Genomic DNA, 16,735 nt, shown 5'->3' with positions numbered 1-16,735 from the left:
ATTTGTATAAAGTGGCATAGTTTGGCTAACTCTGAGGAGGAAATATAAACGTTGGTAAATGAATGTCTGTTAGAATCTTGATTTTCAGATTACCAGGGTAGGCAGGGTTAGTTAGGCGAAGGGAGGTGGTCAGATGGCCGAGTCCAGTCTGAGGGTGGATGAGTGGAAGGCAAGGGCAGGCTGGCAGGTGGAGCTGGAATTTGTCGGCTCACAGCAGACAAGTCATTCTCAGAGTTGAGAGTGCTTCAGAATCACTTGGAGGGCTTGTGAAAACACAAAAGTTTTGCCCCCCACCCCCGGAGAGTTCAGGATTCAGTAGGTCTGGGGTGGAGCCCAAGTATTTGCTTTTCTAACAAATTACTGGGGGATGTTGATGTCGCTGGTTCCGGGGACCACACTTTGAGAACAGTTGCGATATAGAAAGAGTATGAAGATACAGCCAATCTTGCTAGCCTCCGCTTAGTACGTCTGTCCACCACAAGCGGAGGCTGGGCTCAAGAGCAAACAGAAACTTTCTCAGTTGCCCCAGTAGATTCCACGATTTAAGGTAGGAAACTGACAAGAAAGGAGGGGGTTAAAATCGTCCCATTTCACCTTATAGTAAAGGCATTTTTGTACATCACAGCTGCAGTCCCCTTGGGTTGTAGAGGCCACAAGTCTCTTGGGGTCTTACTGAAGGCACTTCACTTAGACACAGACTTGCTGCTAATTCGCTGCCTTGGCCCGCATATCTGAAAACACATAGCCCCATTATATGGTCTTGGATGAAAAACAAGCATGTGGCCTCTCAATGGCCAAGGAGCTGGCCAAGCCCAGGACAGATAATTTAGATAAATCACAAGTCAGAGTGGAGAGATGAGGTGCTTTTAATTAACGGCACCCAACAATGTTTGTTGAGTTTAATGGAATCCAGGTGGATACAGGGGCTCAAAGTATGCTGAGAACACAGTTTTATTTAGAAATTTCAGGAGACAAAGAGACAAAATAGTAAAAGAACCCTCCAGAGACTCTTAAGATGTTCAGGCTCATTCCTGTGTCTCAGCAGAAGAATTTATGCTATTTAGAAAACTGACAACCTTGTAGGTTAAAAATGTATGTGTGCATACACAATTTCTGTCACAAAATTAGGGCAACCACTGCACAAACTATATGGAAAAAGAAAAGAGAATAGAAAGAAAAGACTATTCTTGTCTCTCTAACGTATTTGTGAATAGCATTTCCTGCTAGTGGTTTTCCTTCTATGTATTTTTAAATTGTGTATTTAGATTTAAATACATTTTTTTAAAAAACTTATATGTTCATAGTGACTAAGAGCCCGGTCTCTGCAGTCAGATAGCGTTGGTTTCAAATCCTGACTCCAGACGTTTCCTGCCCTGAGTTCTGTATTTGATGAATGGGGGAGGACAAACTCCGTCCGTAGTGTCATTGTGAGAACTCAGTAGAATGGTCCACATCCAGTGCTCAGCACAGAACCAGGCGTAGCGCGAGCACCTGATACCTATTGGCATAATTTTCTGTTCTCACTAAGAAGCTGTGTCAACCTTCCACAATCCTAATAATTGGGAATGTTATCGACATCTAGAAACATGCCTATTTTTATTTCATGAGCCTGGTAAGATTTCATCCCACAAATTCTTCCATGGTTCACATACTGCTTAGAAGAGGATCTTCTCTGATCAGCTTGTTGAGAGCCTTTATTACTTGGGTTTTCCTCACAAATTAGACTCATCGAAGAGCAGTCCAAGCCAAAACATACTGATGACCATTGGGCTTGGAGAGTTTGGTTCATTGGCTGTGTGACTTTCCTCCAAGACCCCGGACTCTGACTGCACCGTTGCGGGCATCACCTACAGCCACATAGATGGTGGGTTGCTAGGGAGACAGGTGAGAAACTGTGGGTGGAGAGATGTAGATCTCTTACCCCTACTGGAAAAACAACCCTAAACTCAAGCTAGGCCAAATCTACATCTGCAGCCTGGACCTCTCATTTCTGCCCCAGACCGGCTTATCTCATTGCCAACTTGACTTCCACTTGGAGTCCTCTTGGAACCCCAAACCCGGAATGTCTAAACCGAATCTTCAGGCTGACAGAAGGCAACCACACTGTCCTGAGTTTTACAGTTGCCCTGTAAATGAAGGGATTAATTTTGTTAGATAGCAGCAGCTCCTTGCCCACAAAGGGAAGAAAAGAGCTCATCAGTGAAGACCTTGGTTTTGTTTATCAGATAAAGAGATCTTGACTCTACATGATAGTTAGAGGTACAATAAGCAGAATGGCCAGTTAGTTCATTAACTCCTTAAATTGGATGCAACCGTGTTGTACATTCTCTTATATTCCTATAGTGTTAATTGAAAAAATACTGTGAAGAACAAACACAGAAATCCTTTGGCCCAGCAATTCCCTTCTAGGACTTTATTCCACAGAAATAGTTATGCATGTGTGAATTAGCATGTGTGTAATTTACTGAACGTTATTTGTGCTGGCAAAAAGTTGGAAAACACGTGGGAATGTAAATTGGTGCAGCCACTCTGGAAAACAGTGTGGAGATGCCTCAAAAAAACTTAAAAAGTTTTGCCATTTGCGATAACAGGGTTGGACCTTGAGGGCATTATACTAGGTGAAATAAGTCAGAGAAAGACAAATGCTGTATGAACCACTTATATGTAGAATCTAAAACAGAACAAAAAACTGAGTTCATAGATGTGGAGAACAGATTGGTGATTGCCTGAGGTGCCGGGGGGATGGGCAAAATGGGTGAAGGGGGTCAATAGGTGCAAATTTCCAGTTATAAAATTAATAAGCCACAGGGATGTAATGTATAACATGGTGACTATAGTTAATACTACTGTGTTACGTATTTGAAAGTTGCTGAGAGAGTAGATGTTGAAAGTTCTCATCATAAAAAAAATCTGTAACTATGTATGGTCATGAGTATGAACTGGGCTTATTGTAGTGATCATTTTGTGATATTTAAATATCGAATCATTATGTTTTATGCCTGAAACGAATAATTCAATTTTATATGTCAATTATACCTCAATAAAAAAATTGGAAATAACAAAAATACATAAAAGAGATTTGTTAAGAAAATGCCCATCTATATAGAAGAATATATATATACAGCCATAAAAAAGACTGAGGGAATTCTTAAATCCTTATCTATCAGGTGAGAAGAGCAAAATGCAGGTCACCAGTGAATGGATAAACAGACTGTGGTATATACATACAATGTAATACTCCTTCATTAAAGAAAAGGAGCAACTATTGGTACACACCATGTATAGATGAATCTCAAATATTATGTTCCCATTTGTGTACAGTAGTGGGGAAAGAATATATATATATGTATATATATGTATGTATTTGCATCTATACTGTGTATGTACAGTAATATACATACGAAACTATTATGTGGATTGTCTATGGGGAGGGAACTTGCATAACAGGAAGACAAAAGTAAGAGGGAGACATTTTGTAATGTTCTTTTTTATACTTTTTAAAAACTTTTTTATTTATTTATTTGAGAGAGAGCAAGAAAGAGCACGAGTGAGGTGAAGGGCAGAGGGAGAAGCAGACTCCCTGCTGAGCAGGGAGCCCAACGCAGGACTTGATCCCGGGACTCTGGGATCATGACCTGAGCCGAAGGCAGGCGATTAACTGATGAGCCACCCAGGAGCCCTATTTTTTTTTATACTTTTTATATTTAAAAGTACAAAAAATATTACATGCTCAAAATAAAAATAGAATCGTTTATAACTATATCTAGATATTATATATAATTTTTCTTTTTCCTTTTTGGTTAATAACTAGTTTTTTAAAATTCATTTATTTGGCCTATGTATAGAAACATAAAGAATGTTTAATATTATTCCATCTGCAAAAAGAACCAAATATTTAGAAAGCTAGTATGTTTTTGTTGACTCCGAGTTTAATTCTACTGTGGTGAGGGGCGCCTGGGTGGCACAGCGGTTAAGCGTCTGCCTTCGGCTCAGGGCATGATCCCGGCGTTATGGGATCGAGCCCCACATCAGGCTCCTCGGCTATGAGCCTGCTTCTTCCTCTCCCACTCCCCCTGCTTGTGTTCCCTCTCTTGCTGGCTGTCTCTCTCTGTCAAATAAATAAATAAATCTTAAAAAAAAAAATTCTACTGTGGTGTGAGACTGCCTGTTCTATCTGATTTCTGAACTTTGAAATTTGTTGAGACTTGCTTTGTGGTCCAGTATATGGTCACTTTTGGTACATGGCACAGGAAGAATGTGTACTCTGTCATTTAGTGTAGATTTTCTATATAAGTCAATTAGATCAAGTTTGTTTATCATCTTCAAATCTTACATATCTCTGATTTTTAAATTTACATGTTCTATCACTTACTAAAAGAAGCATGCTAAAGTCTTTCACTATAATTATAAATTTGATATTTCTCCTCTTCTTCATTTCTTGCTTTATATGTTTTGAGCCTTTATTACGTGGTGCATACACATTTAAGATTACTATATCTTTCTGGTGAACTGACTTTTGATCATTTAGAAAATGTCCTCTTTATCTTTTGTCACACTTGTTGCTTTAAAGTCCTTTTTGCCATATTACTATAGCTACACGAGCTTTCTTTTGGCTATTTTTGCCTAACTTTTTTCCACCACTTTGTAAGCAGTTTATCTAGGCATTTACCCAAGACAAATAAAAGAATATGTCCATAAAAAGGCTTGCACATGAATGTTAATAGCAGCTTTATTTGTAATAGCCAAAAACTGAAGAAAACTCAAATGTCCATTAACAGGTGAATGCATAAACAAATGGTGGTATACCCATGCAATGGAATACTCCTCTATAATTAAGGGAATGAACTATTGATACATGCTCCAACATGGACAGATCTCAAAATAATTATGCTTGTGAAGAAGCCAGATAAAAAGAGATCTATTGTATGATTCTATTTACGTAAAATTCTAGAAAAATACAAACTAATCTATAATGATAGAAGGCAAATTAGTGGTTACCAGGGAGCAAGGGTTGGGGGAAGGAGGGAGACTAAGAAGTGGCATGAGGAAGTTTTGTGATTGCCGTGATGGTTTCATGGGTGTACACTTATGTCAAACTTATAAATTATCCATTTTAAATATGTGCAGTGTATTGCATGTCAATTATACCTCAATAAATCTGTTGAAAAAATAAAGTATATAAGTATGTCTCTTGTAAGTAGCATGTAGTTTTTATGTAATCTGATGATCTTTGTCTTGTAATTGGTGAATTTACTCTATTTAATATAATCACTGACATATTTGAGTTTGTTTTTTCCTTGCACTCTTTCCTTCCTAAGACTCAGATAACTTATCTCAACATGATGATAACAAACCATTCTACCTATTTCCCTGGGTCATTTTGAGGAATGAGATCATTATATGTAAAAGTCTCAGTAAGTTACAAATCATTACTGTTTTCAGTTTCTTTCCCAGTTTTGAGAAATGAACAAGATGAATTCTAGATAAAATTCTAAAGCTGATGCCACTTTTCAACAGAAAGGTTTATACTTAGGCAGATTGCCTGGCATTTTTTAAAAATTTAATTTAATTAATTTTTTATTTTTTTTACCTTTTAAACCCCTTCACTCATTTCTCCCATGCCTTTGGCAACCACTAATCTGTTGTATCTATGAGCTTGTTTCTGGTTTTGTTGTAGACTCCATACATAAGAGATATCATCAGTATTTGTCTTTCCCTGTCAGATTTATTTCACTTATCATAAAGCCCTTAGGGTCTGTACATGTTGTGGCAAAAGGGAAGATTTCAGTCTTTTTTTTTTTTTAAGATTTTATTTATTTATTTTAGAGAGCAGAGCAGGCAGAGGGAGAGCAACAGAGAATCCCAAGCAGACCCTGTGCAGAGTGTGGAGTCGCACGCAGGGCTCAATCCCACAAACCCAAGATCACAACCTGAGCCAAAATCAAGAGTCAGATGCCTAACTGACTGAGCCACCCAGGTGTCCCAAGATTTTATTCTTTTTTATGACTGAATAATACTCCATTGTGTATGTATATACAGTTTATGTATCCATTCATCCATCGATGGACACTTAGGTCATTTCCATGTCTTGACTCTTGTAAATAGTGCTGTAAAGAACATAAGGATGCCTATATCTTTTTGAGTTAGTGTTTTTGTATTCTTTGGATAAATACCCAGAAGTGGAATTGCTGGATCATATGGTAGTTTTATTTTTATTTTTTTTGTGGAAACTCCATACTGTTTTCCAAGTGGCTGCACCAATTTACACTCCCACCAATAGTGCATGAAGGTTCCCTTTTCCCACATCTTCACCAACCCTTATTTTTCTTGCCTTTTGACGCTAGCCATTCAGACCAGTGTAAGGAGATAGCTCCTTGTGGTTTTGATTTGTATTTCCCTGATGATTAATGATGGTGAGCATTTTTTGATGTGCCTTCTTTGGAAAGGACATCTTCTTTGGAAAAATGTGTATCTTCTTTGGAAAAATGTCATTTCAGGTCTTCTGCCCTATTTAAAATCAGATTGGCTTTTTGCTGTTATTTGTACGAATTTTTAAATATATTTTTGATATTAGCCCCTTATCAGATATATGATTTGCAAATATTTTCTTCCACTCAGTTGATTGCCTTTTCATTTTCTTGATGGTTTTCTTTGCTGTGCAGAAAGTTCTTACTTTAACGTAGTCCCACATATTTGTTTTTGCTTTTGGGGTTCGATTTTAAAAAATCATTGCCAAGACCTATTTCAAGGAGCTTACTGCCTTTATTTTCTTCTAAAAGTTTTATGGTTTCAGGTCTTACATTCATGTTTTTGAGTTTAAATTTATCTTTCTACTGTGTTTTCCCCCCTATTTTTCAACTTGTCTCTTGTTTCCAGAGAGATTATAACAATATATACTTATTAGAATTCTATAATTAGTACTTTTACCATTTCGTAGACAATGTGGGAACTTTAGAAGATATGAACTCCATTTACCCTTCCCACCTTTTGTGTTCTCATTGACATGGATTTTAATGCTATGTATATTTTAGTTTTTAATTTTTTAAAGATTTTTAATTTTTTAAAGTGATCTCTAGGGGCACCTGGGTGGCTCAGTTGGTTAAGCATGTGCCTTTGGCTCGGGTCATGATCCCAGAGTCCTGGGATCAGCCTCAAGTTGGGCTAGCTGCTCAGCGGGGAGCCTGCTTCTCCCTGCCCTGCTCCCCCCACTTGTGCACTCACATGCTCTCTCTCTCTTTCTCTCTCTGTAAAATAAATAAATAACATCTTAAAAAAATAAATTAAGAAAAAAATAAAGTGATCTCTGCACCCAACACAGGGCTCGAACTTGGAACCCCAAGATCAAGAGTTGTGTGCTCCACTGACTGAGCCAGCCAGGCGCCCCAATGCTATGTATATTTTAATTCCACATTATTATCATTATTATCATTATTTTGTCCTGTCATTGTCAGATTTACTCACATATTTATCCTTTTGATGCAGTTCATTGCTTTCAACACTTTTGTGCTTCCGTCTGGAACACTTTTCTACTTTCCCTCTGTCTGAAGACCTCTCTTTATTGTTTCTTTTAGTCTAGCTCTGCTGGTAATAAATTCTCTCAGTTTTTGTTTATCTGGTGAAGTCTCTATTTATCACTTATTAATGAGGGATATTTTCACCAAGCAGAAAATTCTAGAGTGGTAGTTGTTTTCCTTCAGCACTTTAAAGATGTCATTGCATTGGTTCTAGGATTTCACTTTTTCCATTGAGAAGTCAGTGATCAGGGGTGCCTGGGTGGCTCAGTCGTTAAGCATCTGCCTTCGGCTCAGGTCATGATCCCAGGGTCCTGGGATCGAGCCCCACATCAGGCCCTGCTCAGCGGGAAGCCTGCTTCTCCCTCTCACACTCCCCTTGCTTGTGTTCTCTCTCTCACTGTCTCTCTCTGTCAAAATAAATAAAATCTTTAAAAAAAAAAAAGTCAATGATCAGTCATACTATTATGCTTTGAAGGCAATGTGTCTTTTCTCCAGATTTTTTCAAGAACATTTAAAATTTCTCCTTGATTTTTGTCAGTTTTACTATGATGTGGCTAGGTTCGATATTTCTCTGTATTGATTCTGATGAGAGTTTGTAGGGCCTTATGGATCTGTGTCTTTGGGGCTTTTGTCAACAAAATTTCTTTAAATCTCACTTCTGCTCCTGTTTTGTCTCTCCTCCTCTTTTGGGACTTCAGTTTACATATGTTAGATCTGTTTCTTTATGTGTCAGGACACTTTTTTGAAGAAATCTTTTTTTTTCCCCTTTAAACAGGTACAAACATGGTGCACCTGGGTGGCTCAGTAGGTTAAGCATCTGCCTTCAGCTCAGGTCATGATCCCAGGGTCTGGGATCAAGCCCCACTTTGGGATCCCTGCTCCATGGGGCGTCTGCTTCTCCCTCTGCCCCTCCGCCTGCTCATGTTCTCTCTCTCTCTCAAATAAATAAATAAAATCTTTAAAAAAAATTACTCAATACTTATAGGTGTTCTTTTAGGTGATTATGCTGCCTCATCGGTAGGAGATGATTATGTCAGGAGAGAAACTCACTTCCGATGTTTTTCTGATGATATATCCAGGCTGGGGGACCGTGATGCTTTAGCGAGATCCTGAAGACATTGGCTAACTCTTCTCTAGGCTCCCTGCGGGAACCCTCAAAGGCTTCAGTCATCGAATAAATATTCTTCCTATTCAGAGGAATTTTCCAAGTGAAAGGAATTTGGGACTCCCCTGTGAGGAAGAAACATAAGTTCTACAGCTTGTTAATAAGTGGCAAACTTCTCTTCGTAGTCATGTTTCCACCTGTCGAATCATCTGTATAAAAGTTGTACATTTATGGCCTGTGTGTTTATGAGAAGAGATGGAAAATATGAGAAACTGTGAAACCTGAAATATCTATTATGAAGCCCCAGGCTAACAAACTTCTGAGGAATTTGTTCCAGACTCCATTGCTCAAAACGTGTATGTATATGTAAGGATGGAGTTATATACGTATATGATAATATATTATATATGTGTGTGTGTGTGTGTGTGTGTGTGTGTGTGTGTGTATATAACTTGCTATAGCTATTCATTTTGTAGCCTTTTAAATTTAAAGGTGCAGGGGCGCCTGGGTGGCGCAGTCGTTAAGCGTCTGCCTTCGGCTCAGCGTGTGATCCCAGAGGTCTGGGATTGAGCCCCACATCAGGCTTCTCCTCTGGGAGACTGCTTCTTCCTCTCCCACTCCCCCTGCTTGTGTTCCCTCTCTCGCTAGCTGTCTTTCTCTGTCAAATAAATAAATAAAATCTTTAAAAAAAAAATTTAAAGGTGCACTATTAGGGCCACCTGAATGGCTCGGTGGGCAGAGCATGCAACTCTTGATCTTGGGGTCATGAGTTCCAGCCCCATGTTGGGCATGGAGATTACTTAAAAAAAAAAAACAAAAACAAACAAAAATTTTAAAAATATAAAGGTGCACTTTACTAAGAGTATCTGAGGATGCATCTCAGAAAAAGCCTTAGATCATTTTTTTAAAAAGATTTTATTTATCTATCTATGTATCTATCTATCTATGTATCTATCTATCTATGTATCTATCTATCTATCTATCTATCTATCTATCTATCTATCTGGGGTTGGGGGAGGAGCAGAGGGAGAAGGACAAGCAGACTCCAAGCCGAGCGGAGCTCAGAACCCAACGCGGGGCTGGATCCCATGACCCCGAGATCATGACCTGAGCTGAAACCAAGAGTCAGACGCCAAACCAACTGACGGATCCACCCAGGCACCCCACCTTCGATCGTTTTGATGTGTCGACTCCAGGAACGGCTCGCTCATGAGCCGGCTGTGTGATTTCAAACTTTATCCTTGCCACGCCCTGTGATCCAACCCTGGCTTATTTACATCATTCAGAGCTATTTTTCTACATACAATAAATATAAAATTTTTTATTATTGTTGTTATAGTATACTGCCCTAACCTTATAAATCAGGAAGTTTGGGGAATAACATTCTTTCATTGCTTACTTGATGCAAATCATTGCTGGCCCTGAACAATGGTTATTTTGTAAGGTTTAATCACACCATGTGCCTGTGGCCACATACATGTACATGCCACCCACAAATGTCTATAATTAGTGTTTATTACTAGCGGCGTACTTTACACTTGTATTTGTTGCGTGTTTTGTTAGTTACTAAGTCAGTTGGTAGTTACTAAGAGTAAATTAATATGTTTGCTTTTCTTTATTCTGCCCCCTTCACTATTGTTTAAAACACGTCCCATTCGGGGAAACCCTTAGCCCCTTTAAATACTTATTGACTTGGTTTTTTCTTGAATCAGTTTTAAAATTCTTCCAACCATTTTGGCTGCTGGCCATCCAGCAGATAGTGAAAGAATTTTCTTTTAGGGATGAAAGCCAGTGAGAAGCCTTCCGGGGCGGTGTAGTTTCCTAGCACAGCTGCTGGTGTAGGTCATGATGCTAACTGTTCCACTTGGAGAGTCTTGAGCGTCTTTGCCAGTCGAGCTGGAAAGGTGCCCAGGAGATCGGATAGCCCAGCCCCTTCATTTCACATGTAATGAAACTAAGACAGCCTGGTTAACTAATCTACTTGAACTCAAACAGCTGGCAAATGGCTACATTTATTGTAAAGAAACAGGGCAGCCTGATAGTTAAAATACTTGAAGGAGGAGTATGGAAACCTAATAGTTAGATGTCATGAAATGATAAAAACCTTTTTTTTCCATCAGGTCTGTTCCTACTTCTTTTTTTTTTTTTTTCAAAGTATGGCTCGAAAGTCCTCTTTTTGGGGGGGGGTGCAGAGGGAGAGGGAGAGAGTCTTGGGGCTCTCGATCTCACAACCCTGAAATCATGACCTGAACTGAAATCAAGAGTTGGATGCTTAACCGACTGAGTTACCCAGGCGCCCTGGTTCTGACAGTCCTCTTATTCTAGAAGCCTCCTAAGCATTCCTAGGCTGAATTACTAACTCCCTCCTCTTTGCTCACAAGGCATGGTCATATTTTTTATTAGAATACTCTCCATGTTGTATTATAATTATTTATTCAGTCATCCATGTGTCCTCCTCCCTCCCACCCACTGGGCTGAGGCTCCAGGAACAGCAACAGTATCATCTTGGACTTGAATCCCTAGCACTTGGCGGAGAGCCTGGCACTTTTGTGCCCTTGATGTTTTATGAATGAATGAATGAACTAATACTCACTCATAGTCTTGCACTATTAGTGAATCTTTATTGACATAAAAATCACCTGGAGTTGCTGGCTAAACCTGCAGTTTTCCAGGGCATGCCATAAGAGACGCTGTTTCAGGACGGGGCTAGGGCCTAGGGATCCGCATTTTATTAAGCAGCTGATAATTGGAAGCATATGGTCCATGGGCCACACTTGGCAAATTCTGCTCCATCATTAGTTCCACTGGCCCTTAGTCTCAACTGTGTGTATCACAATTATCTGTCCATCTGAATAAAAACAGAGCTTTGCTACCCATCCCCCTCTACCATTCTGACTCCTGAGTAGGGGTACCAACATCTTAAACAAATCCCAAGGCTCCCTCCCAGTATAGTTTTTAGAAATAAAATAATAATTAATTAATTAATTTATTTATTTATGTTAAAAAGATTTTATTTATTTACTTGACAGAGAGAGTAGCAGAGGGAGAGGGAGAAGCAGACTCCCCACTGAGCAGGGAGCCTGATGTGGGGCTTGATCCCAGGGCTCCGGGATCACGACCTGAGCCAAAGGCAGACGCTCAACTGACTGAGCCACCCAGGCGCCCCAGAAAATAATATTTTAAAGCATTTTGAGTTAGAAGAAGAGTGTCTTAGCTCATCAAGGAAATATCATCGTGATATATATAAATCTGGCATCATGAAAGTTATCTTAGACATGTTGAATTTGGTCTGAGACTCAAATGCAGAGGAAATAAAACCCACACGCCATCCCTCCCTGCATGGACACCAGGTCTGGATGACCTCTTGCCTGGGCTGAATTCTCTTATCTGTGTATGCAGGCTTTCCCCTTTGCTAGGGTCAATGTAGAGATGAAGAGGGTTGATTTTCATGCTGGGTTGCTAGGTGCTCTTCTGAGAATGAAGTTCCGTATCACTAATGTAATAGCTGAAATTTACAAAATTTTTAAAATTTCCGAGAAGTGCACCTGTGCCTGCATCCTCCTTTATATGTACACACCTTTTATCAGAATGATGAACTTAAGCCACTTTACATTAGAAAGAGCTGAATGAGGTAGTTACTAAGCTCCCTTTACGTAATTACCAAAAGGATTTCTGATTCTTTTGGTATATTTACGCATATACTGTTCGTCATTTCTTTTCATTTCCTCATTTTACTTTTCACTTGGAACTTACTTGGTAGGCACCTTTCCATGGGTGAACCTAATTCACATTTTTAAGTGGTTAAAATCATATTTCACCTCTTTGCTATTATTTACTCGGTGCTCTCCCTTGTGGTAGGTGCTTTGGTGGTTTTGTTTGTCACCATGTACGGAGTTCTTACATTCGTTTCTGCTCAAATTATATGTTTATATGAATCCCCTGGGGTATAGTCTCCAAAGTGAAAGGATTACATTGAAAAGTAATGACAGTTTTAGAATTCTTGTTGTGTTACAGTGTTGCTTTCCAGAGGTGCTGAACCAATATACAAGCCAGTGGAGTGTGGGGCATGCCGATTTTCCCACAGTTTGACCAACATGTGATTTTTGTCATTCTAGCCTATTTTTGCTCATTTGAAATGTGCGTAGGGCCTCTCCAGAGAGATTTAATTTGGACGTTCCTTAAACGATGGAAGCTCTTTTCCGTGTGGGACGATTCACTATTTTCATTTTAAGGACCAGCAATCATCTCCATGTTTGACAGTTTTGAAGGGACGGGTTTAATTGCATTCTGTAGAACTGGTCCTGTAGGGATAGGAAATAGGATCGTGCTTGAGTGTCAGGGAAGAGGATCAGTTGTATGGCTCCAAATTGGGCAACTGACATGGAGAATTGCAACAGAAACGCCCGCTGACCCTCTTTAAGAAGGACTGGAGAGCGGGAACATTCTGATTTCATGCTGAAAAAAATACTGGGGTTTTGGCATAGAATGACACATTTTGCTTCAAAATGAGAGCAAGAATCTGTCCCTGCTTCCTTTCTTTGGTGCTATCATAATACCACACCTTTCCTGATCCTTTTAGATATTCCCATTTCAGGTAGATCCCTCTGGTCTATGGCAGGAAGAGCTTCAGAAGGACCGTGAGACGAAATCGTGTTGTTTGAGAGGTCCTGTGGGGAGAACCTGGGGGCAGAAGTCTCAGGAGCAGTAAGTCATGTCTGTCAGAAGACACCCAGGTCACAAAGGGTTGTCTTGTCCCTCTGTGTCTACAGCCCTCTCCCTAAGTAAGCTGATTAGTGATTGCCATGTTGGTTTGGGTTCCTTTGTGGTGCCAAACTCAAGATACAGTGTTGTTCATACAAGATGGGCCTTTTGATATGGACAGTGGTCTAATCTGTTGGCTTTTAAAAATTGGTGATGGTTTGACTTGTAATGAAAACCAGCCTATTGAGTACTTGGAAGCAAATTCTGAAAGTTTTCCTCCGTTCTTAGCTGTTTCATTAAATTTGGTAATTTCTGCCCTCACTCTTGTGTCTTCAGGACACTTACACACATCCATATCTATATCTGTATCTGTATCAGCTTTACTGAGAAATAATTCACATACCCTCGTTCACCCATTTAACAAGCACAATTCATCACCACACTCAATTTTAAAACATTTTCATCACCCTGAAAAGTAACCCCGTTCTCATTAGCAATCACTCCCCATTTGCCTCCAAGGCCCCAGCCCTAAGCAACCACTCATCCACTTTCTGTCTCTATAGACTTTCCTGTTCTGGAAATTTCATAGAAGGAATAATAAAGTATGTGGTCTTTGGGTTTAGTTCCTTTCACTTGGCATGATGTTTTCAAACTGCATCCATGTTGTCGTATATAGTAGTACTTCTTTCCTTTTTTGTTGCTAAATAATATTCCATGGCATGATAGACCACCTTTAGTTTATCCACACAGCACGTGATAGACATTTGGGTTGTTCCACTTTTCTGTTATGAATAATGTTCTGTAAACATTCATGTCTAAATTTTTGTATGCAAGTTATGTTCTCATTTCTCTTGGGTGTACATCTAGGAGTGTAATTGCTGGGATATATATATGGGAACACTACATCACTATGTTTGCCTTTTTGAGGAACTGCCAGACTATTTTCCAAAGCACTTGCACAATCTTACATTCCCACCAATAATGCGTGACGCTCTGATTTCTCCGTATCCTCACCCATCTTTTTTTGAAATAGCCATCCTAGTGATTGGGAAGTGGCAGCCCATGTGGTTTTGATTTGCATTTCCCCAGTGGATAATAGAATACTTCTTATCCTAGTATGTTCTTATACTTTAAAAAAAAATAAAGACAATATCTCAGGAAATTCAGGAATACAATGAGTATGGGCTGCTTTCACTTCCTGGGGGGGTCTTACACTTCACTGCATCATCATGAGGGGGTCGCCCCTGCAATTAAGGTTCTCCAGCCATTTTCTTCCATCCTTGTATCCATTCATCTTTCAGAATCCCAGGAAGAAGAGATCATTGTCCTGTGTCGGGTTATGTGCCCACCCTTTTGCTTTGTAGTTATGCTTAGACAATTTACAGCATGAGTGTGTGGCTCCTGGAAGGACATTGAGGCGCTCTCGGGTGGGGAGAATGGATGCCACACATGGGACCAGAACAGGCTTTTTGCCTCTGAGAAGAACCACTTTGCCACATTTGAGAGCCAAGCAGACCATGTCAGAAAACTCATCATGCAGGGTAATTGATAATTATGCTTTAGCATACATTATAGTGAAGAAGATACAATAAGCTTAATTTATAACATTCAAATATTATCTTTTAAAATTATAATTTAAAAAATTTATGTAGTCCTTTGTTGGATACACAGCATGTTTCAAATATACAATCTCATTTGATCCTTAATAAATGTCTGTTAGTGTCTAATTATACTATATAGTGGTCTCACTGTGGTTTAAATACATTTTTGTGAACTAGCCTAAGAGCCCACCCACCAACAAATGAGACCGAATGAGAAAAGTGACGCGAGAAAACGTATTCTGAGCTCCAAACAAATGACTAACACATGAGTGCCTCAAAGTCAATCTGCTTGTAAGCCAGGGTTTCCCTGGTCAACAGCTCATGGCAGTAGGTGTGAGTAGACGATGGAGAACAACTTTCATGTGCCTGGTTTCCAGCCACCACCGATGTTGGCTAAGGCGAGAACAGTGTGATACGGATGACTCAAAGGATCACTCTGCTAGGAGCAGTTTGGAAGAAGTACAGTCCTTGGAATCCTAGGTAGCACCTAAGCTGCCTTCAGGGAGGTGGAAGTGTTCATATAATAGTTCTCTAGGATGTTCTGTCATAGCAGGCAGCTGACCAGAAGGGTTCAACTGCTTAGAATGAGAATGGCTGGATCAAAATGGCAGCATGGGGTTTAAAGGACTCTACTCGGAGGCCAGATGTCCTCATGCAAAGACAATCCCTCTGAATGGCCTGGGAAGACGGATCCAAGTGCCCTGGATCTTTCCTTGGGCCCCAGACCCTTCCCCTGCTTCATGCTCCTACCCTTGCAGTATTGGGCATTAGCCATGGTTGGTTGTAGGTGTCCTGGCTTTTGTGAACTTTTCAAGGGTATATACAATCAGAGAAAAGCTACAATGTCCATTCATAGGCCACTGAGGACTTGTTAGTTCTGCCGATTACCCAGCCAAGGTGTGGGTTTATAACATGATACCAAAGATTGTATCCATAATTGTGATGATTTATTAAAATAACCACTTCATTTGGATGTTTTTATTTCATCCAAGGTATTCTTCAGCGGAAATAAGGAAACAGTTTACTCTCCCACCGAACCTTGGCCAGTACCATCGACAGAGCTTAAGTACCTCCGGCTTCCCCTCTCTTCAGCTAGTAAGTATGAGTTACGGGTTTGCTTAGAGAATGGGCAAGTGTAGAAATGCACTTTAGCTTCCTGCTTTTCCTTAGCTCTTCCGCTGCCACCTCACACCTCTAACTCCCAGTTCCTAACTCCATGCCTGCTTTTGGACATCACACAATTTCCCTCTCTCCTACCTTCACTGTGAGCTGAGAGTGCCATGTGGACCTCTAGGGGCCATGGTTCTGAAGTCTCGGGCTTCAGTGGGCAAACAGACTACTTGGTTTCACCCAAATTATGATTCATACTTTGGAGAGAGGGGAGTAGCCTGGAACCTGACTACCATTTCTAACAGACTTTTATTAGGGAAATAAATCCCCAAATCTGGAAAGCCCAGTTAGGAACCTTAATTTTTAAAAATCGTTTTCTTGGAAGTATAATTTATATACAATAAATTTGCTCATTTTAGGTGTGCGGTTTGGTGAATTTGGCCAATTTCTAGTCACTTAATCTCTACTCAATCAAGATACAGAACAGTATCTTTACCCTAAAATACCCCTCCTGCCCCTTTGCAGTGGGTATCTTGTTCCAGCCCCCAGCCCAAGGCAATCCCTGATCCACTTCTGTCACAATTTTTCCTTATCTGGAACTTCATATAATTGGAATCACAGAACAAAGCTTACTTTTTGTGGGGTTTTATTTTTTTAAGATTTTTATTTATTTGTCAGAGGACAAAGAGAGAGAGAGAGAGAAT

General features: G+C 39.9%; 1 protein-coding gene across 5 annotated transcripts in view; it reads left to right on the top strand.

Annotated features, from left to right (window-relative positions):
• DOCK8 (dedicator of cytokinesis 8) overlaps positions 1–16,735 on the top strand; it is a 219,260-nt gene that overhangs the window by 36,580 nt on the left and 165,945 nt on the right. For 4 of the 5 annotated variants that reach the window (XM_044391271.3, XM_044391272.3, XM_026519308.4 and 1 more), the window contains exon 2: positions 15,914–16,016. The exons of the other annotated variant lie outside the window; for it this stretch is intronic. In XM_044391271.3, the coding sequence (XP_044247206.3) occupies positions 15,914–16,016 (103 nt within the window). The remainder of the gene's footprint in view (positions 1–15,913; positions 16,017–16,735) is intronic. 5 annotated transcript variants of the gene reach the window in all.

Source organism: Ursus arctos, unplaced genomic scaffold (assembly GCF_023065955.2).
Source record: "Ursus arctos isolate Adak ecotype North America unplaced genomic scaffold, UrsArc2.0 scaffold_33, whole genome shotgun sequence".
Classification (NCBI taxonomy): Eukaryota; Metazoa; Chordata; class Mammalia; order Carnivora; family Ursidae; genus Ursus; species Ursus arctos.
This window is presented reverse-complemented; position numbering and strand designations above follow the sequence as displayed.